Below are 21,895 nucleotides of genomic sequence, written 5' to 3' on the forward strand. Positions count from 1 at the left end.
GAATCTGAAGGCCACATAAAGTTTGGATGTCTGTAGTGATTGAGTCTGCAGAAACTTGACAACCTCTTTGCACTATGCACTTCAGCATCCACTGACCCCGCTCCGTCAGTTCACGTGGCCCACCACTTCATGGCTGAGTTGATCTCATTCCCAAACACTTCCATTTTCTTATAATACAGCTGACAGTTGACTGGAATATTTAGGAGTGAGGAAATTTCACAACTGGATTTGTTGCACAGGTGGCATCTTATTACACTTCCACACTGGAATTCACTGAGCTCCCGAAAGTGACCCATTCTTTCACAAATGTTTGTGAAAACAGTCTGCATGCCTAGGTGCTTAATTTTATACACTTGTGGCTATCAAAGTGGTTGGAACACCTGATTATGATAATTTGGATGAGTGAGTGAATACTTATGACAATATAGTGTATTTCTTTATTACTCAGTTCCTTATTTATAGTGCTTAAGTCTTCTGATCATTTGCAAGATATGTAAGCAATGATATTTTTTTCACTTTTTAATCTATTTCATCCACTCTGGTCCTAAACCAACAGTTTAAGAGTTCCTCTTCATTCACACAGCTGGTGGTTATAACCCCCACCCCACTTCTCTAGTTCTGTCGCTGCCTCTTCACTTAACAGCGTCGTGGCTCTTTCCAAGCAGGCGCAAAAGAGATTTCGCTGACAGTAATTTTAGGGGAGGGTTCCAAGCTGTCCTTGATATTGACATTAGGAGGAAGACTCCCGAGCGGGCAGCAGCAGAGATGGGCTGCACACCCTCCAAATCCACCATCACCTACACTCACGAGCGCGTGTGTGGAGATCTCGACACCTGCTCCACGTTTCTTCCGAGTTCGAAAAGCTCTCTGTCAACTCCGGAACGTCCCTCACCAATACTGTGTGTAGAGACCAGCAGTGGGAAACAAACTTTTCTCAGCGGTGAGTTTTTTTTTGTTGTTGTTTAACCCCCATAACCTCAGGAAGAAAAAAAACTTTCAGTGTTCATCCGCTTTTAAGTAGCGTGCAACTGGTTTTGCATGGCGTTTGGTCTACGATGCGTTCTTCTGAGGTTTCTCTCCTGTCCTTACTGCAGTCCCTGGTCAGGACAGCCACGGGCGAGCCGTGACTCGGTCCAACAGCCAGGACGCGTGGAGTTCGGCCAGCATGATCAGTCCCTTCTACCCGCCGCGCGCGCGCGTTCACCCGTGCTGCCACAGTGACTCCAGCGACTCGGAGGAGAGCGAGACACCTGCGGGGAAACGGTGACCGTTCGGGCGTGCATGTCTCGCGCACGTCGCCCGACTGACCGGGAGACGTTTCATCTTTCATTTACCCGGGTCTCAAAGTGCATCGGGCGGGCGACGCACCTCGTTTACTCTTTTTTTCTCTACAAGACTGATCTTTGCATTTCGACATTTTCATTATTGCTTATGGTGTATTTCCAAAATATACCGTATACAAAATTACAAAATTTATCAAAGCAAGCTACACGTTAAAAAAAGAGATACGGTCTCACCGTTGTTTTCATCTCAAACCTCGCGGTATTTGGGAATTCTCGCGAGCGAGCGGATTCCGACGGCGAAGAGGAGAAATGGAGATATGAGGGCTGAAAAAGAACATATGACAGGAAGCAGGGAGCGAGGCATCGTCGAGATACAGTTCAGAGACGGTCCGAGGGAGCACGACAGCGTCACAGCCAACTCCAAACACAAGGAAGAGAAGAAGGAGATCTTCAGCAAGGTACGCGGCGCCTTCGCGCTCGTATGCGGCGCAGTGTGGAGCGTGATGGAGGAGCGTGCGGAGAGCGTTCAGCACCACGGACAGCGCACCCGCCGCAGCTGTCCGACCGGCCGCATCTCGAACCACTGAACGAAAACAGTGTGAAATTGATTGATAACGTGACGTGTTACTTTTCCACTGCGTTACATTTCCAATTGATCCATATGCCCACATCGCATTTAGTACGCGGTCTCTTTTTAAACTGCCAGTTAATCCCCGTTGCTGGGTAGCCATATCGTCAGCTACAAATGTGTTACATGCTCTGTTGTACATTTTGTCACGAAGGTTACTACGTTCAACTGATAGTAACCCAATACACGAGAGGGGTAAATTTAGAAAAGTGGTTAAACGAAGTGAAAGAAAATATATATAACGTCCATGCACGAGCCTTCTAGGTATTTTTACACCACCAAGTGCACGTTTTTACTATCAAAATGACAGTTAGTTTCATGTACCAGGTTGTCATTCGACGACTGCCACCCAGTCTATCAAAAGACCAACTGGAGGAACAACTGAGTCCTTTGCCTTCTTTCGACTATTTTGAGTTCTTTCCTGCCGATCAAAGGTATTTTTTTCATTCATTCAACTTTATTTTCTGTAATATTACATAATATATCCTATAACAAACTTTTTTTTCCCTGTAGCCTATATCCACATCTTTTCTCCAGAGCATACATCAACTTCAAAAACCCAGAGGATATAATTCTCTTCAGAGATCGTTTTGACGGTTATGTTTTCATCGACAGTAAAGGTAACCTTACCACAGAAGACCCTTGACACTGGCCGTTTACGTTTTCACTACCTCCTTTTCACACTAGGTATGATAATCTGCTATTAGGATTTCTCTTGTCTCTTGTCATCTAGGCCAGGAGTATCCAGCTATCGTCGAATTTGCCCCTTTTCAAAAGGTCTCCAAAAAAAAACTCAAGAAAAAGGACACTAAAGCCGGAAGCATTGAAGAAGGTATTTAGTGATCATTGAGAAAATATGCATACAGTTGCACAATAATGCATTTTATTACATGCAATGCCATTTTTGCCACCAGACCCAGAATACAAACGATTTCTGGAGAACTACTCGTGCGATGAGGAGAAGTCGATGGCCAATCCAGAGACGCTGCTTGGAGAGATTGAGGCTAAAACACGAGAGCTCATAGGTACATGAATCCTTCAGCTTTGTCACCACACCCACCAAACTGGAGTGTCATCTTCTTTGCCATTATATTTACAACAGTACAAGCTGAAATTAATTTCCCCATCTGTACTGGTCAGTGGTAGGTAGCTCTCTAAAAATCTTTGATGCAAAATGTTTTGTTTTGGAACTCTAACATGAATCTGCCTTTTAAAATACATCAATTTTTAAAACTTAACTGCAGCTAAAAGGACAACCCCACTGCTGGAATACATTAAGAACAAGAAGTTGGAGAAACAGGTTGGGATGTAATAACTAGCTTTCTGTTTCTGATACATGTGATGGCTGAGGTAAATGTTCTTATACTGGACCTTTTCTTCTTCTTCTTCTTCTTCTTCTTCTTCTTCTTCTTCTTCTTCTTCTTCTTCTTCTTCTTGGCCGTTTCCCCACAGAGAATCCGTGAGGAGAAGCGTGAGGAACGTCGGAGACGCGAGCTGGAGAAGAAGCGACAGAGGGAGGAGGAGAAAAGGAAGCGTCGGGAGGAGGAGAGAAGGAAGCGCAAGGAAGCAGAGAAGCAGAAGAAGCTCTCTGAAAAGGAGATCAAGATCAAGGTGCATGGAACTCTTCAACTCTCACTCCTCAACTCTCACTCCTCAACTCCCACTCTTCACTTCTCACTCCTCAACTCTCACTCCTCACCTCTTTCCCTCCACTCTCACTCCTCAACTCTCACTCCTTACCTCTCACTCTTCACCTCTCACTCCTCAACTCTCACTCCTCACCTCTTACTCCTCAACTCTCACTCCTCACCTCTTACTCCTCAACTCTCACTCCTTACCTCTCACTCTTCACCTCTCACTCCTCAACTCTCACTCCTCACCTCTTACTCAACTCTCACTCCTCAACTCTCACTCCTCAACTCCCACTCTTCACCTCTCACTCCTCACCTCTTTCCCTCCACTCTCACTCCTCACCTCTTACTCCTCAACTCTCACTCCTCAACTCTCACTCCTTACCTCTCACTCTTCACCTCTCACTCCTCAACTCTCACTCCTCACCTCTTACTCCTCAACTCTCACTCCTCACCTCTTACTCCTCAACTCTCACTCCTTACCTCTCACTCTTCACCTCTCACTCCTCAACTCTCACTCCTCACCTCTTACTCAACTCTCACTCCTCAACTCCCACTCTTCACCTCTCACTCCTCAACTCTCACTCCTCACCTCTTACTCCTCAACTCTCACTCCTCAACTCCCACTCTTCACCTCTCACTCTTCACCTCTCACTCAACTCTCACTCCTCAACTCTCACTCTTCACCTCTCACTCCTTACCTCTCACTCCTCACCTCTCACTCTTCAACTCCCATTATTCAACTCCCACTCTTCACCTCTCACGCTTCACCTCTCACTCTTCAACTCCCATTCTTCAACTCCCACTCCTCAACTCCCACTCTTCACCTCTCACTCTTCACCTCACTCCTCATCTCTCACTCCTCACCTCTCACTCTTCAACTCCCACTCCTCAACTCTAACTCCTTTTTCAGCCGTTTCAAATTATAGCTCAGAGGCATCAGAGTTTATTTTATAACTACGAACCCTGACGTTGCTCCAGCTGTTAAAGAAATGTGACCGAGACGACGATGTGGATTCAGACCGACTGAAAGACAAAGGGGACAGTGGGGAGCAAGAGCGGCCCAAATGGGACAAACCTGCCAGCCACACTAGATCGAAGGAACCAAAGGAAAAGTGAGTCATTCTGTAAACCTGCTTCTCGAGCCGTTAAACGACCAGGTGGTGAGTGGAGAGTAGAGGGCACGTCTGTGTGTTTGTGGTGTCTCCTCGTGCCGCAGGGCTCCACCAGAGAGCGAGCGTGAGACGAGGGAAGGACACGGCCGGCGGCAGAGGGACAAGGAGCAGCGCGGCCGCGAGGACGAACACAAGCGACAGCGGCACCACTACGACTTCGACAAGTTCACGCGACGCAAGGATGAGACCAAGTGGGGAAAGGGCTACTGCCAGGACCGGGGCAGGAAGGAGGGCCATGGCCTCGGCTACCCCTACTGCCCAGAGACGGGGGACAAGCCGGGCAAGGAGGACAGGGAGGACATGGGGAGCAGGAAGGAGCGCATCCGGAACAAGGTGAGCCGGGGCCGATGGAGCGGCAGCCGTGCCACGTGACGCACTGCGCTCCTCTAGGTCTTCATGTCTGTGTGCATCTCCGCACCGGGCCAGGAGTGCCACGCCCCTTTCACGTAAAAGCTTACAGTTCATTGGTCAGCCACTACTTGAAGGACAACACAAGCACATGTCATGACATCGTGAGCATAAGCAGTAACATTTGTCTTTCTGTTTGTCCAGCACAGGTGGTGTTACATCCACCGCTACTGTTCTGTCTTAGGCTATTCCCTGTGGTTGATGTATTCAAATATTGTTATGGTTGTGTGGGTGTGCAATACAAATCCTCCTCCCTCCTGGGGCTTGTATTGCAGCTCTGTGCTTGTGCCGTGAGCTGTAGAGTACTGATGTCTTGTCGAGGCAGTTAGCTGTGAATTTGGCTGTTGGCAATCTTGGGCTGATTATTGATGGAAGGCAACGTGTCTCTCAGTCTGTGTTAGTGCATCAGGAGAAAAGGACCTCCCAGTCTGATGGGCCAGACCAGATAGGAGGGGCTCTGCCAGCCAAGGTACAGATAGCCTTCGAGCCTTTCTACCCAAGGGGAGGGGATACCACACTGTGGTATGCTGGGAGGCCCCACACCTTATCACGCAAGGCCTCGTTGTTGACAGCAAAACAAAAAGCACATGCCGCATGATGGCTCTAGTTATTATAATTTAAGTAATTTTTTAAGTGATTTTTTTGGAATCATAATCCAACCCAAAATCAAGACCAAATGTGACTGCTAGGTGCATTTTTAACTGAGACAGTGTCAAACTGTAGTTCTACATTTGAGTATGCTTCATATATTTGCTGTCAAAAACCTGTTGCGTGCTGTTCTAAACTTTTAACACAGGGGAAGGACAGTGTTCAGAGCCAGAGAGACATTCTCTTTTGCTCTGCTAATAAACAAGAGGGTTAAGGAAGGGCTCACTGTGGCCACTCTGAAGTAAAATGTGAGCGACATGCTCTTGTCTCTTGTGTCTCACTCTTGTCTCTTGTGTCTCACTCTTGTCTTGGGACAGGACCGTCCAGCCATGCAGCTGTACCAGCCGGGTGGCCGCAGCCGTAAGGCCGTGGGCTGTGGGAACAAGACCTTTGATCTGGGTGCCCTCTCCCCGGAGTCTGGTGCAGAGGCCTGCTACGACCAGGCCGCCGGTGCCGGTTCGGAGAAGAGTACAGATGAGTGACAGTGAAGTTGCGCTCGGCTCAGCTCAGGCGGGCCACCAGGCGGGCCACCAGGCGGGCCACCAGATGGGCGGGGCAGCGTCACCCGGAGATTCAGCCACTTCAGTCCCATTTTGTTCCCTACGTGGGCGTAGCACACAAAGACATGCTCCTCAATCTCCATGCACTACGTCACCAGTCCGTACAGATCCAACAATCCAACAGTCAGTATTTAGAGCAGCTACTGTATGCTTGATTTTGACGCCTTGAGATCACTGCCTATTTGGATTCTTGTTTTATTTTTACACCACCCACCACAGGAACTCGACACACTTTATCAGCTAACCACCTGTCTGAGATCAAATGTCTCACCATTTTCAAAGGACAGTTTTACATGTGTTTTGTAGAGAAACAAGTGGATTCCATCGGACTAGTTTGTGGTCTATAGCTTTTGCTGTAAAGATCATAAATAAATGTTGTGAAATTCGTATTTTTAATATGATATATATGTTTACATCTGTTCTCGAGCTTCAGTACAGGCCCATAAGAACATCTGTTATGATCTTTATGGTTGTGAGAGAATGCATGCACACGGTTTATGTAAATCTGGCTGTAATAGCACTGACTTCACTTAACTCTGCATGTACCTCATTATTTCAAATATGGAAGGTAAAAACATGCCTTGCGTGACAACTATCTGTGTGCGTGTGTGTGTGTGTGTGTGAGTGTGTGAAACATTGTGGCTTCCCTTGTGATTTTATCAGTTCTACGCTCATATGAGCCTGTAGCTAATTTTCTTTACTTGCGAGCCAAGAAGAACAAATTTGGCATTTCATTAAAAGCTGTAGAACATAATCAGCTTGTACTTCTGATATCATAAGATGTAAGATTTCATTTAGACAGTGCTGTATACTAAACAGGAGTCTGGTTTTACTCTGGAACATCCAACAACAATTGATTTGCACTTCACACCTCTGTTCACTACTGTGAATGGAGTCTGAATTGCAGGGTTGTTTTGCTCTTACTTGGAAGACCACAAAGTTTCAACCTTTCCATTTGAGGTAATGCATAGTCTTACATTTTATATTTCTCAACAATAAAGATGATATACAGCACACCATGAATTGTGAATCTGTGTTTTAAAAGGTAATTGATTCATTTAAAAGGCATGATCATTAATTAATCACTAGATCACACCGGTTAAGACGTGTAGTCAGTAGCAAGGATTTTGCTATTTGAGTTGACAATCCAGTAATCCAATAAGACAAAATAAAAAAGTTTGTATAGTTTGCGCTTGTCTAATCTATCTAATTGTCTTTATTTATCTAATTTAGTGTGCTATCTTCATGTTGGTCTTTGCAACCATCGCTAGATGTAGATTAAATCCACCAGTGTTCATAAACACCAGTGTTCAGCCTTCAGTGTTCCAAATCTGGTACCAGGAGAACAGATTCACAGCACGTGAATTTCTGGAAAAAGTTTGAAAGTGTATTAAAAAAGACTGGTTAAGAATGAAAAAATTTTAATTCCGAGAAAGGAGGTACAGCTGAAATCGTAGGAGCAGTGAAAGGTACAAGATAAGCAGGTAACCAGAAGGAAAAGACAGGTTCTACATGAGAAGCAGACAGATAATACAATGATCAGAATGTTCAATGTCATGGTGACAACCAATAGATCACAAATTCCTTTATCATTGATAACTAACCACTAGCTGTCTAAACTAATGTCTCTGAATTGGGTAACTGCCTGTTTTAAGCCCAAAATTATGATAGAGAATAGATAACCTTTTGACCTACCTGACACAAAAATGTGTACTGCACACAGATGTGAATATTATCATTTTGGTGTATTTGCCTGGCGTGACCTAAATGTGCTCCGTCTAAAAAAAAAAGGAGCTTTTGGTCTTCCCTAAGGAAGGAGTCATGTGTGTTTCTCCTGGGATAGTGAAATCTGCCACAAGGCACTTTGGCTAACGTCGATTTCATCATCGCATCCTGTTCATGATTCAGTTCAGTTGGTACTGAGTCAGTTCTCGACTAGCAACAGTTCACAGTGAAAAAGGAGACAGGATGTAGATGAATAATATTAACTGCTTTCTCAGGACTCCACACTCGCTGTGCACATACTGAACAGTCTCACAAATTGTAAGTGGTTAACGGTTCAAACGGGCCTCTTTGGGAGTGCTGCCGTTCTACAACCACTGGCAAAAATGATGGAACCACCAAATCTCTGAGGATGTTCCTACAGTTGTTTAATTTTGTAGAAAAAAAAGCAGATCACAGACATGACAAAAAACTAAAGGCATTTCAAATGGCAACTTTCTGGCTTTAAGAAACACTAAAAAAATTAAGAAAGATAGCCAGTAACAGTTAGATTTTTAGAACAAGCACAGGGAATAAATTATGGAATCACTCAATTCTGAGGAAAAAAATTATGGAATCACCCTGCAAATTTTCATTACAAACACTAACACCTGCATCAGATTAAAGCTGCTCATTAGTATGCAGGTAAAAAGGAGTGATCACACCTTGGAGAGCTGTTGCAATAAGTAGACTGATATGAATCATGGCTCCAACACCAGAGATGTCAATTGAAACAAAGGAGATGATTATCAAACTCCTTAAAGAGGGTAAATCATCACGAAGTGTTGCGCAAGATGTTGTTGACAGTCAGCTGTGTCTAAAACCTGGACCAAGTACAAACAACATGGGAAGGTGGTTAAAGGGAAGCATACTAGTAGACAAGGAAGACATCAGAGCATCAAGACAGAAAACTTAAAGCAATATGCCTTGAAAACAGAAAATGTACCACAAAATAAATGAGGAACAAATGGGAGGAAACTGGAGTCATCTGTGACCGAACTGTAAGAAACCGCCTAAAGGAAATGAGATTTGCATACAGAAAAGCTAAAAGAAACCATCACTAACACCTAAACAGAAAGAACAAGGTTACAATGGGCCAAGGAAAGGCAGTCATGGACTGTGGATGACTGGATGAAAGTCATATTCAGTGATGAATCTCCAATCTGCATTGGACAAGGTGATGATGCTGGAACTTCTGTTTGGTGCCGTTCCAATGAGATTTATGCAGATGACGGTCTGACAACAACATGCAAATTTCCACAGTCATTGATGCTATGAGGCTGCATGTCGGGTAAAGGCCCTGGGGAGATGACTGTCATTACAGCATCAATAAATGCACAGGTTTACATTTACATTTTGGACACTTTCTTATCCCATCTATCGAAACGATGTTTGGGGATGATGAAATAATTTTTCAAGATGATAATGCATCTTGCCATAGAGTCAAATCTGTGAAAACATTCCTTGAAGAAGGACACATAAGGTCAATGTCATGGCCTGCAAACAGGATCTCAGTCCAATTGAAAATCTGTGGTGGAATTATAGAAAATGGTCCATGACAAGAGTCCAACCTGCAAAGCTGATCTGACAACAGCAATCAGAGAAAGCTGGAGCCAGATTGATGGAGTACTGTCACTCATTAAGTCAACACCTCAGAGACTGCAAGCAGTTATAAAAGCCAGAGGTGGTGCAACAAAGTACTAGTGATGTGTTGGCGTGTTATTTTGTTTGTCATGACATGAAATGTAATGTATGAAATGACATACTCTTGTAGACCTTAAGTAATTCCTTTCAACTGCATGTCTTAAACGAATAAGCAGCAATAAAAGAAACTAAATAATATACAGTAGTAGTCGAAGAACTGCTCAGGGGCACATGTACCATACACTGATGTTTACTGTTCTAATGTGTCTCAAGGTATCTGTTCTACTGTACTGTACTACTTGTTTGGTGCATGTAATGTGGATGACAGAACTTTGTGTAGACTGCATTATGTTTTGTGCAGGGTTGTCCAACCTCTAAACCTTCAGCCACTGCCCTGACTGCATGTTTGTGTGCACATTACCTTTAAATGATGGGTTTCTATGTTAATGATTGGTCTAGAAAACCAGTGTACAAATTAAATGTGGGCAAAGAAAGAATATTTGCTAAGAGAAAATGCAGCTATAGTTGATTTTAGAATGCACAGGGAAACCACTCCTTCAAATCACTTGAAAAAATCTTATAAATAAAATAAAATGCAATAAATATAAATGCAAAATAAGGTACTAGTCAAGCCACTGTTAGTTCTCCATTTCCCATGATTCACTGGATGAACATCACTGATCACACAGGAAACATCAAGCAATTATTTTTGACTTTCTGACAGCTTTTATTTCACAACACTCTGCAAAATACTGAGCCACATGTCGGGTTGGAGACGTCAGAGTGGGGGCACACAGACTGATAGACACACCCCTCCATGGAGGGTGCTGTTGGCGAGGAGAATGCCAGCGAAGTTAAACAATGTAAAATGTCATGAAAGTGTCTCAAATGTCTTTCAAGTCTTGCATATGTTTCTGAGGTACTTTGTAATATGTTTCTTGGTGACATGAGGTAGGGTGTGTGCATGTCTAATGGTTATTGTGGCAAATCTCACCACATCCGCTTGTTTCATACACCTTTCACACAACCTTCACTTCTGCGATGCTGAGAATTATGTAACCGAATCAAATAAAAGCAATGAAAACTAAAAATGGATTAACATTTAAGAAAGTATCACCGCTCATGTAGCAGCATACACACACTGACTCACCAGCTAGGTTTCTGGCTCATTATGCATAAAGAATCACATTTGCTTGTAAACAATCAGACAAACAAATCAATGCATACATAATGTATTGTGGGGGCTCATTTAACAGTTCATCAAACAAACTGAAAGTGCTTGAGCTGAGACTAAAACTTCACTCGTAAGTCAGATATTCAGTCTGGTGGCTTTTGATGTGAAGTGTGTGTTTGGTCTGAAGTGTGTGTTTGAGTAGTTTGAGATGACGCATTTCCTCTCTCTGACAACAGCCGAGCGCTTAACAATTTGTTTCCTGAATATAACAGTCATATAATTCGTTAACTGCCTGTCACACACACACATGCACACACACTCACACGGACACGTGGGAACCTTCATGTGCTTTTCGAAGCATATACACTGGAACCCACATCTTAGCCACAAAATAGGAGGCATTATATATTTTTATATTTTAAATAGAAATTTACCTTTTTTTCAAACAGTGTTGTAGATTTTTGCGCTGGTCCGATATACTGGGGAAGGATTATCTGGTAAGTTTGTGTGATCTTATACATGTGTGATCTTATACGTAATAAATGTGTCTTATTCTATTGAAATGCCGAAGAAGCATCTTGGACATAAAGACTTTAGCTGTCTTATATCAGTTCTGTCACCTTGACGTGACATAAAATGTGAAAGAGAAAATAACGATGAAGATCATATTCCGTTATCAATTTTTTCTACGCAGTAAAAATGTCTTTTCATGAACTTTACCCATTTTAAGGGCCCCGCACTGCCGTGGTTATTTGCTTGTCTGTGGAAGTGGCTTAGGTGAGATGATGAGCAACAGACCTCCTCTGTTTCAGAGGAGCCTCACATTGCTATAGATGTCCTGGTGAACTCTAATGTAAACCACTGAGGTTCCTCTGAAAGTACATATAGAAATATGAGGAACTGTTCAGGCACTACATGTGCGGCCTGCCTGAGGGAATGCCAGGAATACCCCATACCCAATACCCCATACCCAATACCCCATACCCCATACCCCATACCCAACACCCCATACCCCATACCCCACTGCTACTTTGTGACTATGGCTGTTATAAGAAGAGCTATAAAAATACATTTGACTTGTTTGCAGGACAGATTTACAAATGACTGTAAGATCACGAGTCCCAAGGTCATAAATTACCTCCGAGTATATACACTGTTCAAATTAGCAGGCGGTGAGCAGCCTACTCAAAACCTCAAGCCTTTCCGGAAAAAGTCTGTGCAAAAAATCAGTGCAGGCAGATGAAGTAGGTGATGCTAATGATCTTGGCTCACAATGCTACCAGCGCAGTAAAAATTTGATCAACTTGCAAAAATTCCATCTGTCTGCCAGATATATTAATTATGAAATACAATCCCCAGAGTAAAACAAAACCGATGTTTCCAGTGCACTGAGATTTCTTTAAAGATGTGTGGTTACGTCAAGCTTGTAGCACATATTTCTGCAGTGTCTGATTCACACACCTTGCACATCCTGTTCTGACATTTCTCTGCACTCTAACACACTGAAACTCACACACATTAATAGCACAGCTATAAGAATGCCTATGAAATGGTTTTTTTTGCATGATTTTGCTCAACTCAGCTAAACAATTTAGCTCCCAGATTCTCCTGAATTAAGCTACAGTTTGTATAATAATATCCAAACTTTTCTGATACACAGCAAGAAATGAAAATGTTCTTATTTTCACTTTTCTGACCAACATAAATGTTGATCACGCTCTGTGTGTTGCAGACTGATGCAATAATGCATCGGCTAAAGAGTCTCTCTCTCTTTATGTCTCACACTCTCTTTTTATGTCTCACTGTCTCTCTTTATATCTCACACTCTCTTTCTCTTTATGATCCCGCAGATAGAAGAAGCAAAAGATGAGAAACATGTCTATGAGTAACATTAGCAGGATGGACAATGACACTCTGGCTATGTTGCAGAACAAACAGGCCAGCAACATTGTGTCTTTCATCTACATCGTTGTGACGCTGGTTAACCTCTGCGGTAACGGCCTGTCCATGTGGGTGCTATTATTCCGGACGTCGCCGAAAACGCCTTCCATAATCTACATGATCAACCTCACCATCACTGACCTCGCCATGGGCTTGGCCCTTCCGTTCCAGATCGCCTACCAGATGCACGGCTACAACTGGACCCTGGGCCCGTGGATGTGCAACACACTTACGGTCACCTTTTTCACCAACATGTACTGCTCCATTCTGACCATGACGGCCATCAGCGTGGACCGCTACATGGGCATCGTGAAGCCCATGTTGTTCAGAGGGAGGCGTGAGAAGGCCAAATACGCCATCGCCATCTGCGTGCTCATGTGGGCCGTGGTCCTGGGCGTGCTCAGCCCGTTGGAGACGACCGACCTGACGTTTTACGTGAACGAACTCGGCATCGTCACCTGCTTTGACGTGCTGAAGAAGAACATGCTGCCATCACTCGTGCACTGGGCCATCTTCCTGTTTGCCATGTTCATCATCCTCTTCCTCTGTCCTTTCATCATGACGGCGTACTGCTACACCCGGATCATCTGGGCTCTGGTGAACAGCCCCCGCAGCAAGCAGAAAGGCCGAGCCGTGCGTCTGGCCTTCATCGTCTTATTAGTCTTTGCCGTCTGTTTTGCACCCAACAACATCTTGCTCCTGGCTCACACGGTCTCAAAGCTGTACTATAACAAATCTCTCTACATATACTACAAGATGTCCTTCACCCTCAGCTGCATCAACAGCTGCCTCGATCCGTTCATCTACTACTTTGCCTCAAAGGAGTTCCGGCGAAAGATGAGACATATGTTGAATCTGCGAACCTTCAGCACAACAGAGAAGGACTTTACTGACGGCCCCAGAGACAGCTTCTTCTCGGCACGCTCCGCTTCCAACGCCAACGAAGAGTATGAACACGGAAAGAGACGTGTGAGTCTGGGCAATACAAGCTTCTAGTTTTCTAACTTTTATTTGACATGTTCCGTTCTGTTTCATCTTGTTTTGCCTTGTCCCGGGATGTTATGAGGAAGCCTGATGTCTCATGTGACATGTGAGGACAAGTCTCATGATATTCAGGCTCTTACTTTCTTTTAGTTGTAGACATTATAGCCAAGCTTACATGACAAGATTTAAGCTTTGTGGAGTTTGTGTAGCATGTGAATATTTATTCTGAGTGATTCCCCGGGATCACTCAGTCTAGACAAAGCTTAACTCTTTCTATTAATCTGAATAGAACCATTTTTTATTATAATCTCCAAATAATTCATACTTTATTAAATGCACCAATTGTATAGCTGAACTTATATGTGATGGAAGTAAATTGACTGATCACAGAAAATATATGTGTTAGTTTACACAGTGTTCTTATTTTTTTCATAAACGGTAAACAAGTGCATTTACAACATAAATGTTTATTAAAAGCACCCAGCTATCCAGTGATCACATGAAAGACACCAAAAAGACTGGACCAGATGTGTAGAGCGTACAGAACTCTGGCCCACCTGTGCCAGTCAACCTATGCCAGGGTTCAACACAGGTGGCAAGAATAGAGGGTTATTATTCACCAAGCATAATTGATTATGTAATGTGTGTAATGCAACAAAAAAGTTAAATAATTTAGTTGGCAGCAATTTCTGTTTTGTCACTAAATTAAAAATATATTGTCCTTTAAAATTTCATAACTTGATTGAAAAAACACTTTTGTGGGTCTCAGGGATGCATTTTCTTGCCGTATTCTTTATTTTTGTCAAAGCAGGTTATGAAATTATTAAATGTGTTTTTTTTTTCAATTATAATATTATGGTGTTTGTGGTTATATTGCAACTTGTGTTAGTAGTGCAGTATCCTGGAAAACCCCACTGACATGTTTTTATTTTAAACTCACCCAAAACTCCCCTACACCATTAACTAGGAAATTGGCCCAGAAACCAGAACTTCCGTCACCATTTGAAACTGTTGCCTGACCTTTGCCCTCCTGGTGTGTCCATCTCCCTGAGAAGGTCGTTGCCAGGTGCTGATTAAACATCTCCTCACATGTGCTTTTGGTTCCTCATACTCACATTTAGTTCCTTTGTTTTTTTTTCTTAGTTCAGTGATTTCAGGAGCGATACACAAAAGACGAAACAGGAACACGGGAAAGTCATTAAATGAAACAGGATACACCTGATAAAATTTCACACATATCAAAATTTAAGTGAACAACTGCAACGACATGTTTCTATTCTTGACCAGACAACAACCCCTTTCACGTCTGAGACAAACTGAGGCCACGCAAAACAGCGACCTTCTCCGTTCACACAGTCAATATAAGAGGAGACACCAGATAACTGACACGTTTTGGGAACACCATGCTGTTTCTGGTGGAAGCTCAGCTCAGGGGGCTTTACTACACCGATACACTGGTTTTGGTTTCGCTTCATTTTTTTGCTGAATCGTTCATGAGTTGAACGTCTAGAAACATGGTAAGATGAAGAAAAGGAAATAAGAAATACACAACACTGCCCCCCTGTGGTTAATATTAAAACTATTGGTTTACTAAGTTTTGAAAATTATTATGGTTATGCTTGATGTTATAGCACCAAACTAAATAATTAAATCATCATTAATGTAATGCTATATTACATAATGTAATTCTAAGCTTACATTTGACTGTTGCCACCCACAATCCATCTGTGAGATTTAATACTCCAGCTTCCTCATTAAGGGTAATTAACACGGGTCTGTCAAATTTGTACTGCAGACACACTATCTGCAGCCTTCGTCTCCACTACAGTTCTACAGAACTGGGTAGGTTCTTGAAGCCAGATTATTCATCTCTGATTACAAATTTCCTCTCTGGTTAAAATGTTATTGTTTTGTGAGGCACAAGTTCCTCAGTGTAATGGGAAGTTAACATGTTCAGTAATTTCAGACATACTAAAGAATATTCCCACACTGCAGTCAATGAAGCCTTACGTTTAGGGTTCGTGGTGAATTTTATTGTCATTCTAAACATGTTAACACATGATACAATGAAAAACATAGCCAGTGCCGGCAGCGTAAAATAATACAAACAGTTAAATAACAAGGATAATTTACAACAATAAAAATTCAAGATTGTAAAACTAAATGTTAAACTTTAAAACTGTAAAACTCTAATAAACAAGAATAACTTAAAACAAGTAATTCTGATACTTCTCAGTCTTCTGACTGAGAGGAGGAGGGAGACGAAAAGGTTAAAACACTTCAAAGGTAAAATGTAATGTAGTCTCAAGAAACATACCGATGCAGTTATTATGAAATTCACACGCTGTGTTTTTCAAGGAAATTGCATAATTTCTTTTCCATTCATTGTTGAGTATTTGTTCACAAAGATGTCTTACACTGAATTTTGTCTTTGAGTCTAAAATTTGATTTCTGTAACGCACATGCACAAGTTATATTGCAACATGTAGCAGAGGGAGAAAGTGTGTAGGCTAAATGTGGTGGACGTCACACCAGGTGGACTGGGATCTGAATCTGGATCCCTGTATTAGTGCAGCTGATTCCAAAATAACCCAACTGCATTCATGCACCATCACAAAACTCAACTGGTTATTACACATATGTTGGATGTCCTATGAAAAAAATGTACAACAGGAAATGACAGGGAAAAATGTGTTTATATAATCATAGAAAACATCAATGATGTATACAGTGTGCAAGTTTGATTTGAAGGATTTTGGCTTACAACTTTTGATTAAATTTTGTATTTCTATTTTAGATCTTTTTTATTTTATACACATAGTCAACCAACTATACAACATTTGTAATTATTCATCTGTTTATGTTATAATCACACTGGCACATGTCTAAAAGCAACTATACCATAATATAAAATGTTCCTGTAATGTAAAGCCACATGGAGACAGTAAATGAAGTAACATCCTCTTTAAGTGAGGTTACCCTCCAGGTTGGGTCCTCTGCTACATGGTGCATGATGTTTGAACGACTCAAATCACCCAGGAAGCCATATCAATGTCAACAATATGAACTGCTAAATAGGAAACTGGAAGTCTAATGAACACTGTGGAACGTTTCGCTCGGCAAACGCACCGTCCTTTCTCTCAGTGCGCATGCTCACACAAACTCCGCCCACTTCGCTCGGGTTGAACTTCATGGTGGAAGCGAGGAGGTAACAGAGAACTTCCCAGGTAAAAACACAAGAGCGTGACATTTTAATGACACATTAAAATAGCATCACGACAATTGAATATATGCTTAATGTGATAACAAATGCGTTGCACTTCATCAGCTACTGTCGGTATTAATACCCCATGGCTGTGCAATCATCTTGTGAACTGTACGACACTCGTGGCATTCGTACTGATACAACCAGATAGTTATACATTTTAAGATGTACCCCTGTACTGTACAACATATGCAATATGATATAAATAAAGAGTTGGGCACGCTACTGAATCATTATACTCATAGCCTTGGTGGTCAGAGAGATGAAACTGGACCAGGATGTCTATGGACATATGGACCAGGATGTTTATTACTTCGCCGTCGTGAATATGTAACAAATTATATTTATATTATATATATTACTGTAGATCTCCTCCGACAACACCATGGTGTTACATCCAGTCATATCCAAGCTGATCAGCAAACGTGTTGTACTAGCCAGTGCGTCTCCAAGACGGCTGGAGATACTGACCAACACAGTAAGTGGCCCCTTCATTTGAGGATGATGACCTGTTGTTGTTGTTGTTTGTTTTGATGCCGATGTTGACGTGATCCTTCGCTTGTAATGCAGGGATTACGATTTGAAGTAGTGCCTTCTTGGTTTAAAGAGACCTTGGACAAAACCTTGTTTAAAGCACCCTATGAATATGCAGTGGAAACAGCGAAGCAGAAGGCGATGGAGGTGGCTCAGAGAATGCCCTTTGTAAGTTTCTGGATGAAAACAAACAAAACAAAACACAGCTCAGCCTCCTAGTTTTCCATGTGAAGTAGCCCAGACATCTCACAACTTCATTACCGTGTGTGTGCTTAACTTCACATGTCCTGGGCTCAGAAACACCGGAAAACGCCTGATATTGTGATTGGAGCAGACACTGTTGTGGTATGCAGGTATCTTTCTTTTAGTAAAAAAAAAAAGTTGATGAATGATGGCTTGTTTAAAGGTTTGAATTTGTCCTGTGGTTTCAATTGCAGACAGTGGATGGACTGATTTTGGAAAAGCCTACTGATAAACAAGATGCCTACCAAATGTTATCCAGGTTCTATTTTTTTACAAAACTAGCTGTGTATTCTATGGGAAATGCACTGTACTATAATGGCTTTTCATACAGTATGTTTGAAACAATTGCCCGTTTTTTTTTTGTCCTGCTTAAATGTATTTCAGATTGAGTGGTAAAGAACACAGTGTCTTCACAGGAGTGGCCATAGTCCTTTGTTCTGAAACAGAAGGTAAACTGAGTAAAATCTGAACACTACCGATTCATGATTTTGGGAAGGACGTAAGCTTATTTTCTGTTTAATTCAGGGGGAGCTACAGAATACAGAGTGGTAGACTTTTATGAGGAGACGAAGGTGAAGTTTGCAGAACTGTCCGAGGAGATGCTGTGGGAATACATTAACAGCGGAGAACCCATGTAAGTACATGTGTTCCTGTCCGTTTCACTTGCTGTTGATTAATAGATATGGATTTTTTTGAGTATGTCCCGACTTCATGGAAACATTGAACTTTTGAACCGATGGACTTTAGTATAGTTACTTTTGAATATTTGCTTTAACATGCTAGATGAGACATTTGATATTTAACACATGTACTGAAACTTTAAACCCCAATTTTCTCCCATTTTTAAGCCAGCCAGCGATCTCTCCCGTCTTACACCCCGTGTAGGGTGTGGCGAACATCTGTGACCTTTGAACCATGTCAAGCCACCCGCTGCATGTTTTCCAGCTGGCCATGCTGCAGTGTGGGGTATCTGATCACACTCGGAGGGGTGCGCTAAACGCCCATGTCAGAGTGTGAGCCTGTAGAGGTCCACACTCACTGGGACTGATATGAGAGAGAGTAATGCCATCTCTCCAACCCAGTGTCTGAGTTCTCTTGCAGTCCCTTTATGGAAGAAAATCTTTCACTGGTTATATATATTTATTTATAATGCATATAATAAAATGTATAAACTAGTTACAACTACTAAATCAATGTATTTGCCTATTAAATCATTGCAGTGTTTCTAAATGTCAGATTCCTTAAATGCATCATGTTGCCAAAAGGGAAAGTTGCTCTCACAGCATTAAAGTTGACTTTTTGTTCAACAAAGTTTAACGTCACCACAAACACACACGTATCACAACACACACACACACACCCAAAAAGGTTGGCTGCTAAGAAATGATGCTGATAATCCCACCCTCATCCGCAGGTGGCCTGTAAGGACAAATCCCCCATCAATGTATACTTGGTTTTTTCTAGAAGGCTAAGAAACCAAACGCCAGTGTCAGTGTGAGTTTTCTGCTGTGTATTTTTTAGGGACAAAGCTGGTGGTTATGGGATCCAGGCACTGGGTGGTATGCTGGTGGAATACGTGCACGGAGACTTTCTTAACGTGGTCGGCTTTCCTCTCAACCACTTCTGCAAACAGCTCAGTGCGATTTACAACAGCCCTTCCGAGAGCCCCACTGACAAGGTGAAGGGAGGGGACTCGGTAGGTACCGCTGGGCCACGGGCCTTGGAGAACAGCCCATCTCAATGCACTAGGACAGGAGGTGCTGACCATCGGGAGGGCAGTGACTTCAGCAGCTCCCACTCTGCTGGCCGGGCCACTGTTCAGGAGCAGAACATGCCCACGTGTACCAAGAACAGCAGTCAAGGTTTCCCCCACAACATAGTGGACATGCTGGATGGATTCAAAGTCTCAAAGGTAGATGTGTGTCATTAAACATGCATGTGGCTCGCAGTGCAGTGCACGCACCGCTCAAAGCTGGGACGCACCACCGGTGAAATGTCATCTCGTGACGAGTCATTTCTAGCTCTCTGTCAGACCTTGTTCACAGCCTGCAAGCTGAAAGTGTTTGATGTTCTGAGAGTCCCTGGAGGCCTCGGGCTGGAGGCGGTGGCTGAGCGTATCGGGGCTTCAGTGGCGGGGACCGAGCGCTTGCTGGACGCCGCTGTCTCCTTAGGCCTCCTACGCAAGCTCGGCCAGGGGGAGTCTGCTGGTAAGAGCAGATTATAATTAGGATTTACTCTTTGCTAATAAGTGCCTGGTCTCAGCAGCGAAATGGCAGCTGAATTTACTCTCTTAAAAGTCGCTCTCTTATTTCTGTGGCAGTTCCATTTCTCATTCATCTGTTTGCTTATAACACACAAGCATTTTGACTGAAACATCACCGCTCCCTGATACCCTCTTTACTACCATGTGGAGATGGTTGTGTGCATGTACCAATGAACCTGCTGACACTGCTGTGTGCTGTGTGTCCCAGTGTACAGAAACAGCGAGCAGGCCTCTCGGTTCCTGGTAACAGATGGCCCTCTGACCCTACATGGGTACATCCTGCACTGTGACGACCTGGTCTGGCCTCTCTTTACTCATCTGGAGAGCGCGGTCAGGGAGGGCACCAGTCAGCACCAACGGGCATTTGGGAGGAAATCCAAAAACTTTAGCTTCCAGGTCAAAGGGCATGCAGTGATCACATTGACTCACACCGGAGTCAAAATATAATCATTTAAAGTGTCTTCTGTGTTGCGTTTCCTGACGTAGGATGCATACTTTCAAAATGATGATGTTAAGATGCAGTTCCTAAATGCAATGCACAGCATTGCAAAGGTGACCGGGCATGATGTGGCAACAGCGTTCGATCTGTCCAGCTTCAAAACAGCCTGCGATGTTGGAGGTACCTGTGCTCTTTATATCACTACTGCTTGCACAGACGACACAGGCCCAAAACATTCCGTTTGTACTGAAACCCTTTAGTAAAATGCTGAATACCTGTAAACTACATGCTGTGTCACTGCTGAGAGTGGCCTGCCATAAAGTTTATGGCTGTATAACCATAGTGAAATCACGGTCTGGATTTGTCTGCTGTTGTAATTAAGGGTTTTATGTCATACGCAGGCTGTACTGGTGCCATGGCGTATGAGTTCGCCAAAGCTCACCCTGGACTGTCTGTAATAGTTTTCGACTTGCCGGCGGTGATTGAAATGAGGAGTCACTTCCAGCCCAAAGAACCGAATGACCGAGTAGCGTTTGTTGCAGGTCAGGTGAACCCCAATGCAACACGGTGCTCATTATTCGGCGTTCATATATATTATATACATTATATATTCATATATAATGTCATATTTCCCTCCTGATGCTTTAGACTGTGTAGTGATATGTTATGTGTTTATTGGGAGCAGGAGATTTCTTCAAAGATGACCTCCCCAAAGCAGACCTATACGTTCTTGCACGGGTTCTCCATGACTGGTCAGATGAGAAGGTGGATGAGTTGTTGAGTAAGGTGTCAAAGGCGTGCACTACTGGTAGGAACAGTCAGACACGACATACGCTGCATCTGTCTGAATGACGTTACCTATAACAAATGCATTGGCATGCGAACATACAGGGCGCCAGTCTTCTCATTGGTCAAAACCGAGTTACTTATGGAAGATCAATTCCTGTAACTAAATGTTATCCAAAAAACCTACTGAAATGGTTACTTGTCGCTGATGACGCCCACAGAAGCCACTAACGTGTGTGACCACTTGTGTTTCTGACCGGCAGGGTGTGCTGTGCTTCTAGCAGAGACGGTGCTGGATGAGGTCAAGAGGCGGACGTCCTACATACAGTCCCTCAGCATGCTGGTCCAGACAGAAGGCAGAGAGAGGAGCTCCGTCCAGTACAAACAGCTGCTGGAGTCACATGGATTTTCTCTGATCAGAATGTGTCAAACAGGGAACTTTTTAGATGCCATATTAGCATACAAACAGTAAACGATGTTCTGTCTTTATGTTGAAGAATAGAATAATAAACAATTATTTACTGTTTA

General features: G+C 43.1%; 3 protein-coding genes across 5 annotated transcripts; all 3 read left to right on the forward strand.

The window, feature by feature from the left end:
- The first annotated feature begins 737 nt into the window (after nucleotides 1-737).
- Nucleotides 738-7,456, forward strand: upf3a (UPF3A regulator of nonsense mediated mRNA decay). Of its 2 annotated transcripts, XM_077001570.1 has the most exons (12): nucleotides 738-940; nucleotides 1,095-1,741; nucleotides 2,239-2,345; nucleotides 2,425-2,531; nucleotides 2,645-2,743; nucleotides 2,826-2,936; nucleotides 3,156-3,211; nucleotides 3,364-3,522; nucleotides 4,524-4,657; nucleotides 4,762-5,050; nucleotides 5,517-5,594; nucleotides 6,091-7,456. In XM_077001570.1, exons 2-12 carry the CDS (start codon nucleotides 1,601-1,603, stop codon nucleotides 6,253-6,255), a joined length of 1,446 nt encoding a protein of 481 aa, XP_076857685.1. In that variant the 5' UTR covers nucleotides 738-940; nucleotides 1,095-1,600; the 3' UTR covers nucleotides 6,256-7,456. The 2 variants fall into 2 exon arrangements, with proteins under 2 accessions (XP_076857685.1, XP_076857687.1); XM_077001572.1 differs by lacking the exon at nucleotides 5,517-5,594 and having other exon boundaries at nucleotides 740-940.
- Nucleotides 7,457-11,210: 3,754 nt separating this feature from the next.
- Nucleotides 11,211-14,650, forward strand: p2ry8 (P2Y receptor family member 8). The gene is made up of 2 exons (XM_077001573.1): nucleotides 11,211-11,409; nucleotides 12,763-14,650. The coding sequence occupies exon 2, from the start codon at nucleotides 12,779-12,781 to the stop codon at nucleotides 13,847-13,849; it is 1,071 nt and encodes a 356-aa protein (XP_076857688.1). The 5' UTR covers nucleotides 11,211-11,409; nucleotides 12,763-12,778; the 3' UTR covers nucleotides 13,850-14,650.
- A 2,272-nt stretch (nucleotides 14,651-16,922) lies between these two features.
- asmtl (acetylserotonin O-methyltransferase-like) lies at nucleotides 16,923-21,893 on the forward strand. Of its 2 annotated transcripts, XM_077001574.1 has the most exons (14): nucleotides 16,923-17,064; nucleotides 17,470-17,580; nucleotides 17,673-17,804; nucleotides 17,934-17,981; nucleotides 18,074-18,138; nucleotides 18,264-18,328; nucleotides 18,405-18,513; nucleotides 19,401-19,791; nucleotides 19,912-20,086; nucleotides 20,351-20,538; nucleotides 20,629-20,761; nucleotides 20,983-21,123; nucleotides 21,267-21,389; nucleotides 21,631-21,893. In XM_077001574.1, exons 2-14 carry the CDS (start codon nucleotides 17,488-17,490, stop codon nucleotides 21,837-21,839), a joined length of 1,872 nt encoding a protein of 623 aa, XP_076857689.1. In that variant the 5' UTR covers nucleotides 16,923-17,064; nucleotides 17,470-17,487; the 3' UTR covers nucleotides 21,840-21,893. The 2 variants fall into 2 exon arrangements, with proteins under 2 accessions (XP_076857689.1, XP_076857690.1); XM_077001575.1 differs by lacking the exons at nucleotides 16,923-17,064; nucleotides 17,470-17,580 and having other exon boundaries at nucleotides 17,747-17,804; nucleotides 17,934-17,989.
- Nucleotides 21,894-21,895: the final 2 nt, after the last annotated feature.

The sequence above is a fragment of the Brachyhypopomus gauderio genome, chromosome 4 (genome assembly GCF_052324685.1).
Source record: "Brachyhypopomus gauderio isolate BG-103 chromosome 4, BGAUD_0.2, whole genome shotgun sequence".
In the NCBI taxonomy this organism is placed as follows: domain Eukaryota; kingdom Metazoa; phylum Chordata; class Actinopteri; order Gymnotiformes; family Hypopomidae; genus Brachyhypopomus; species Brachyhypopomus gauderio.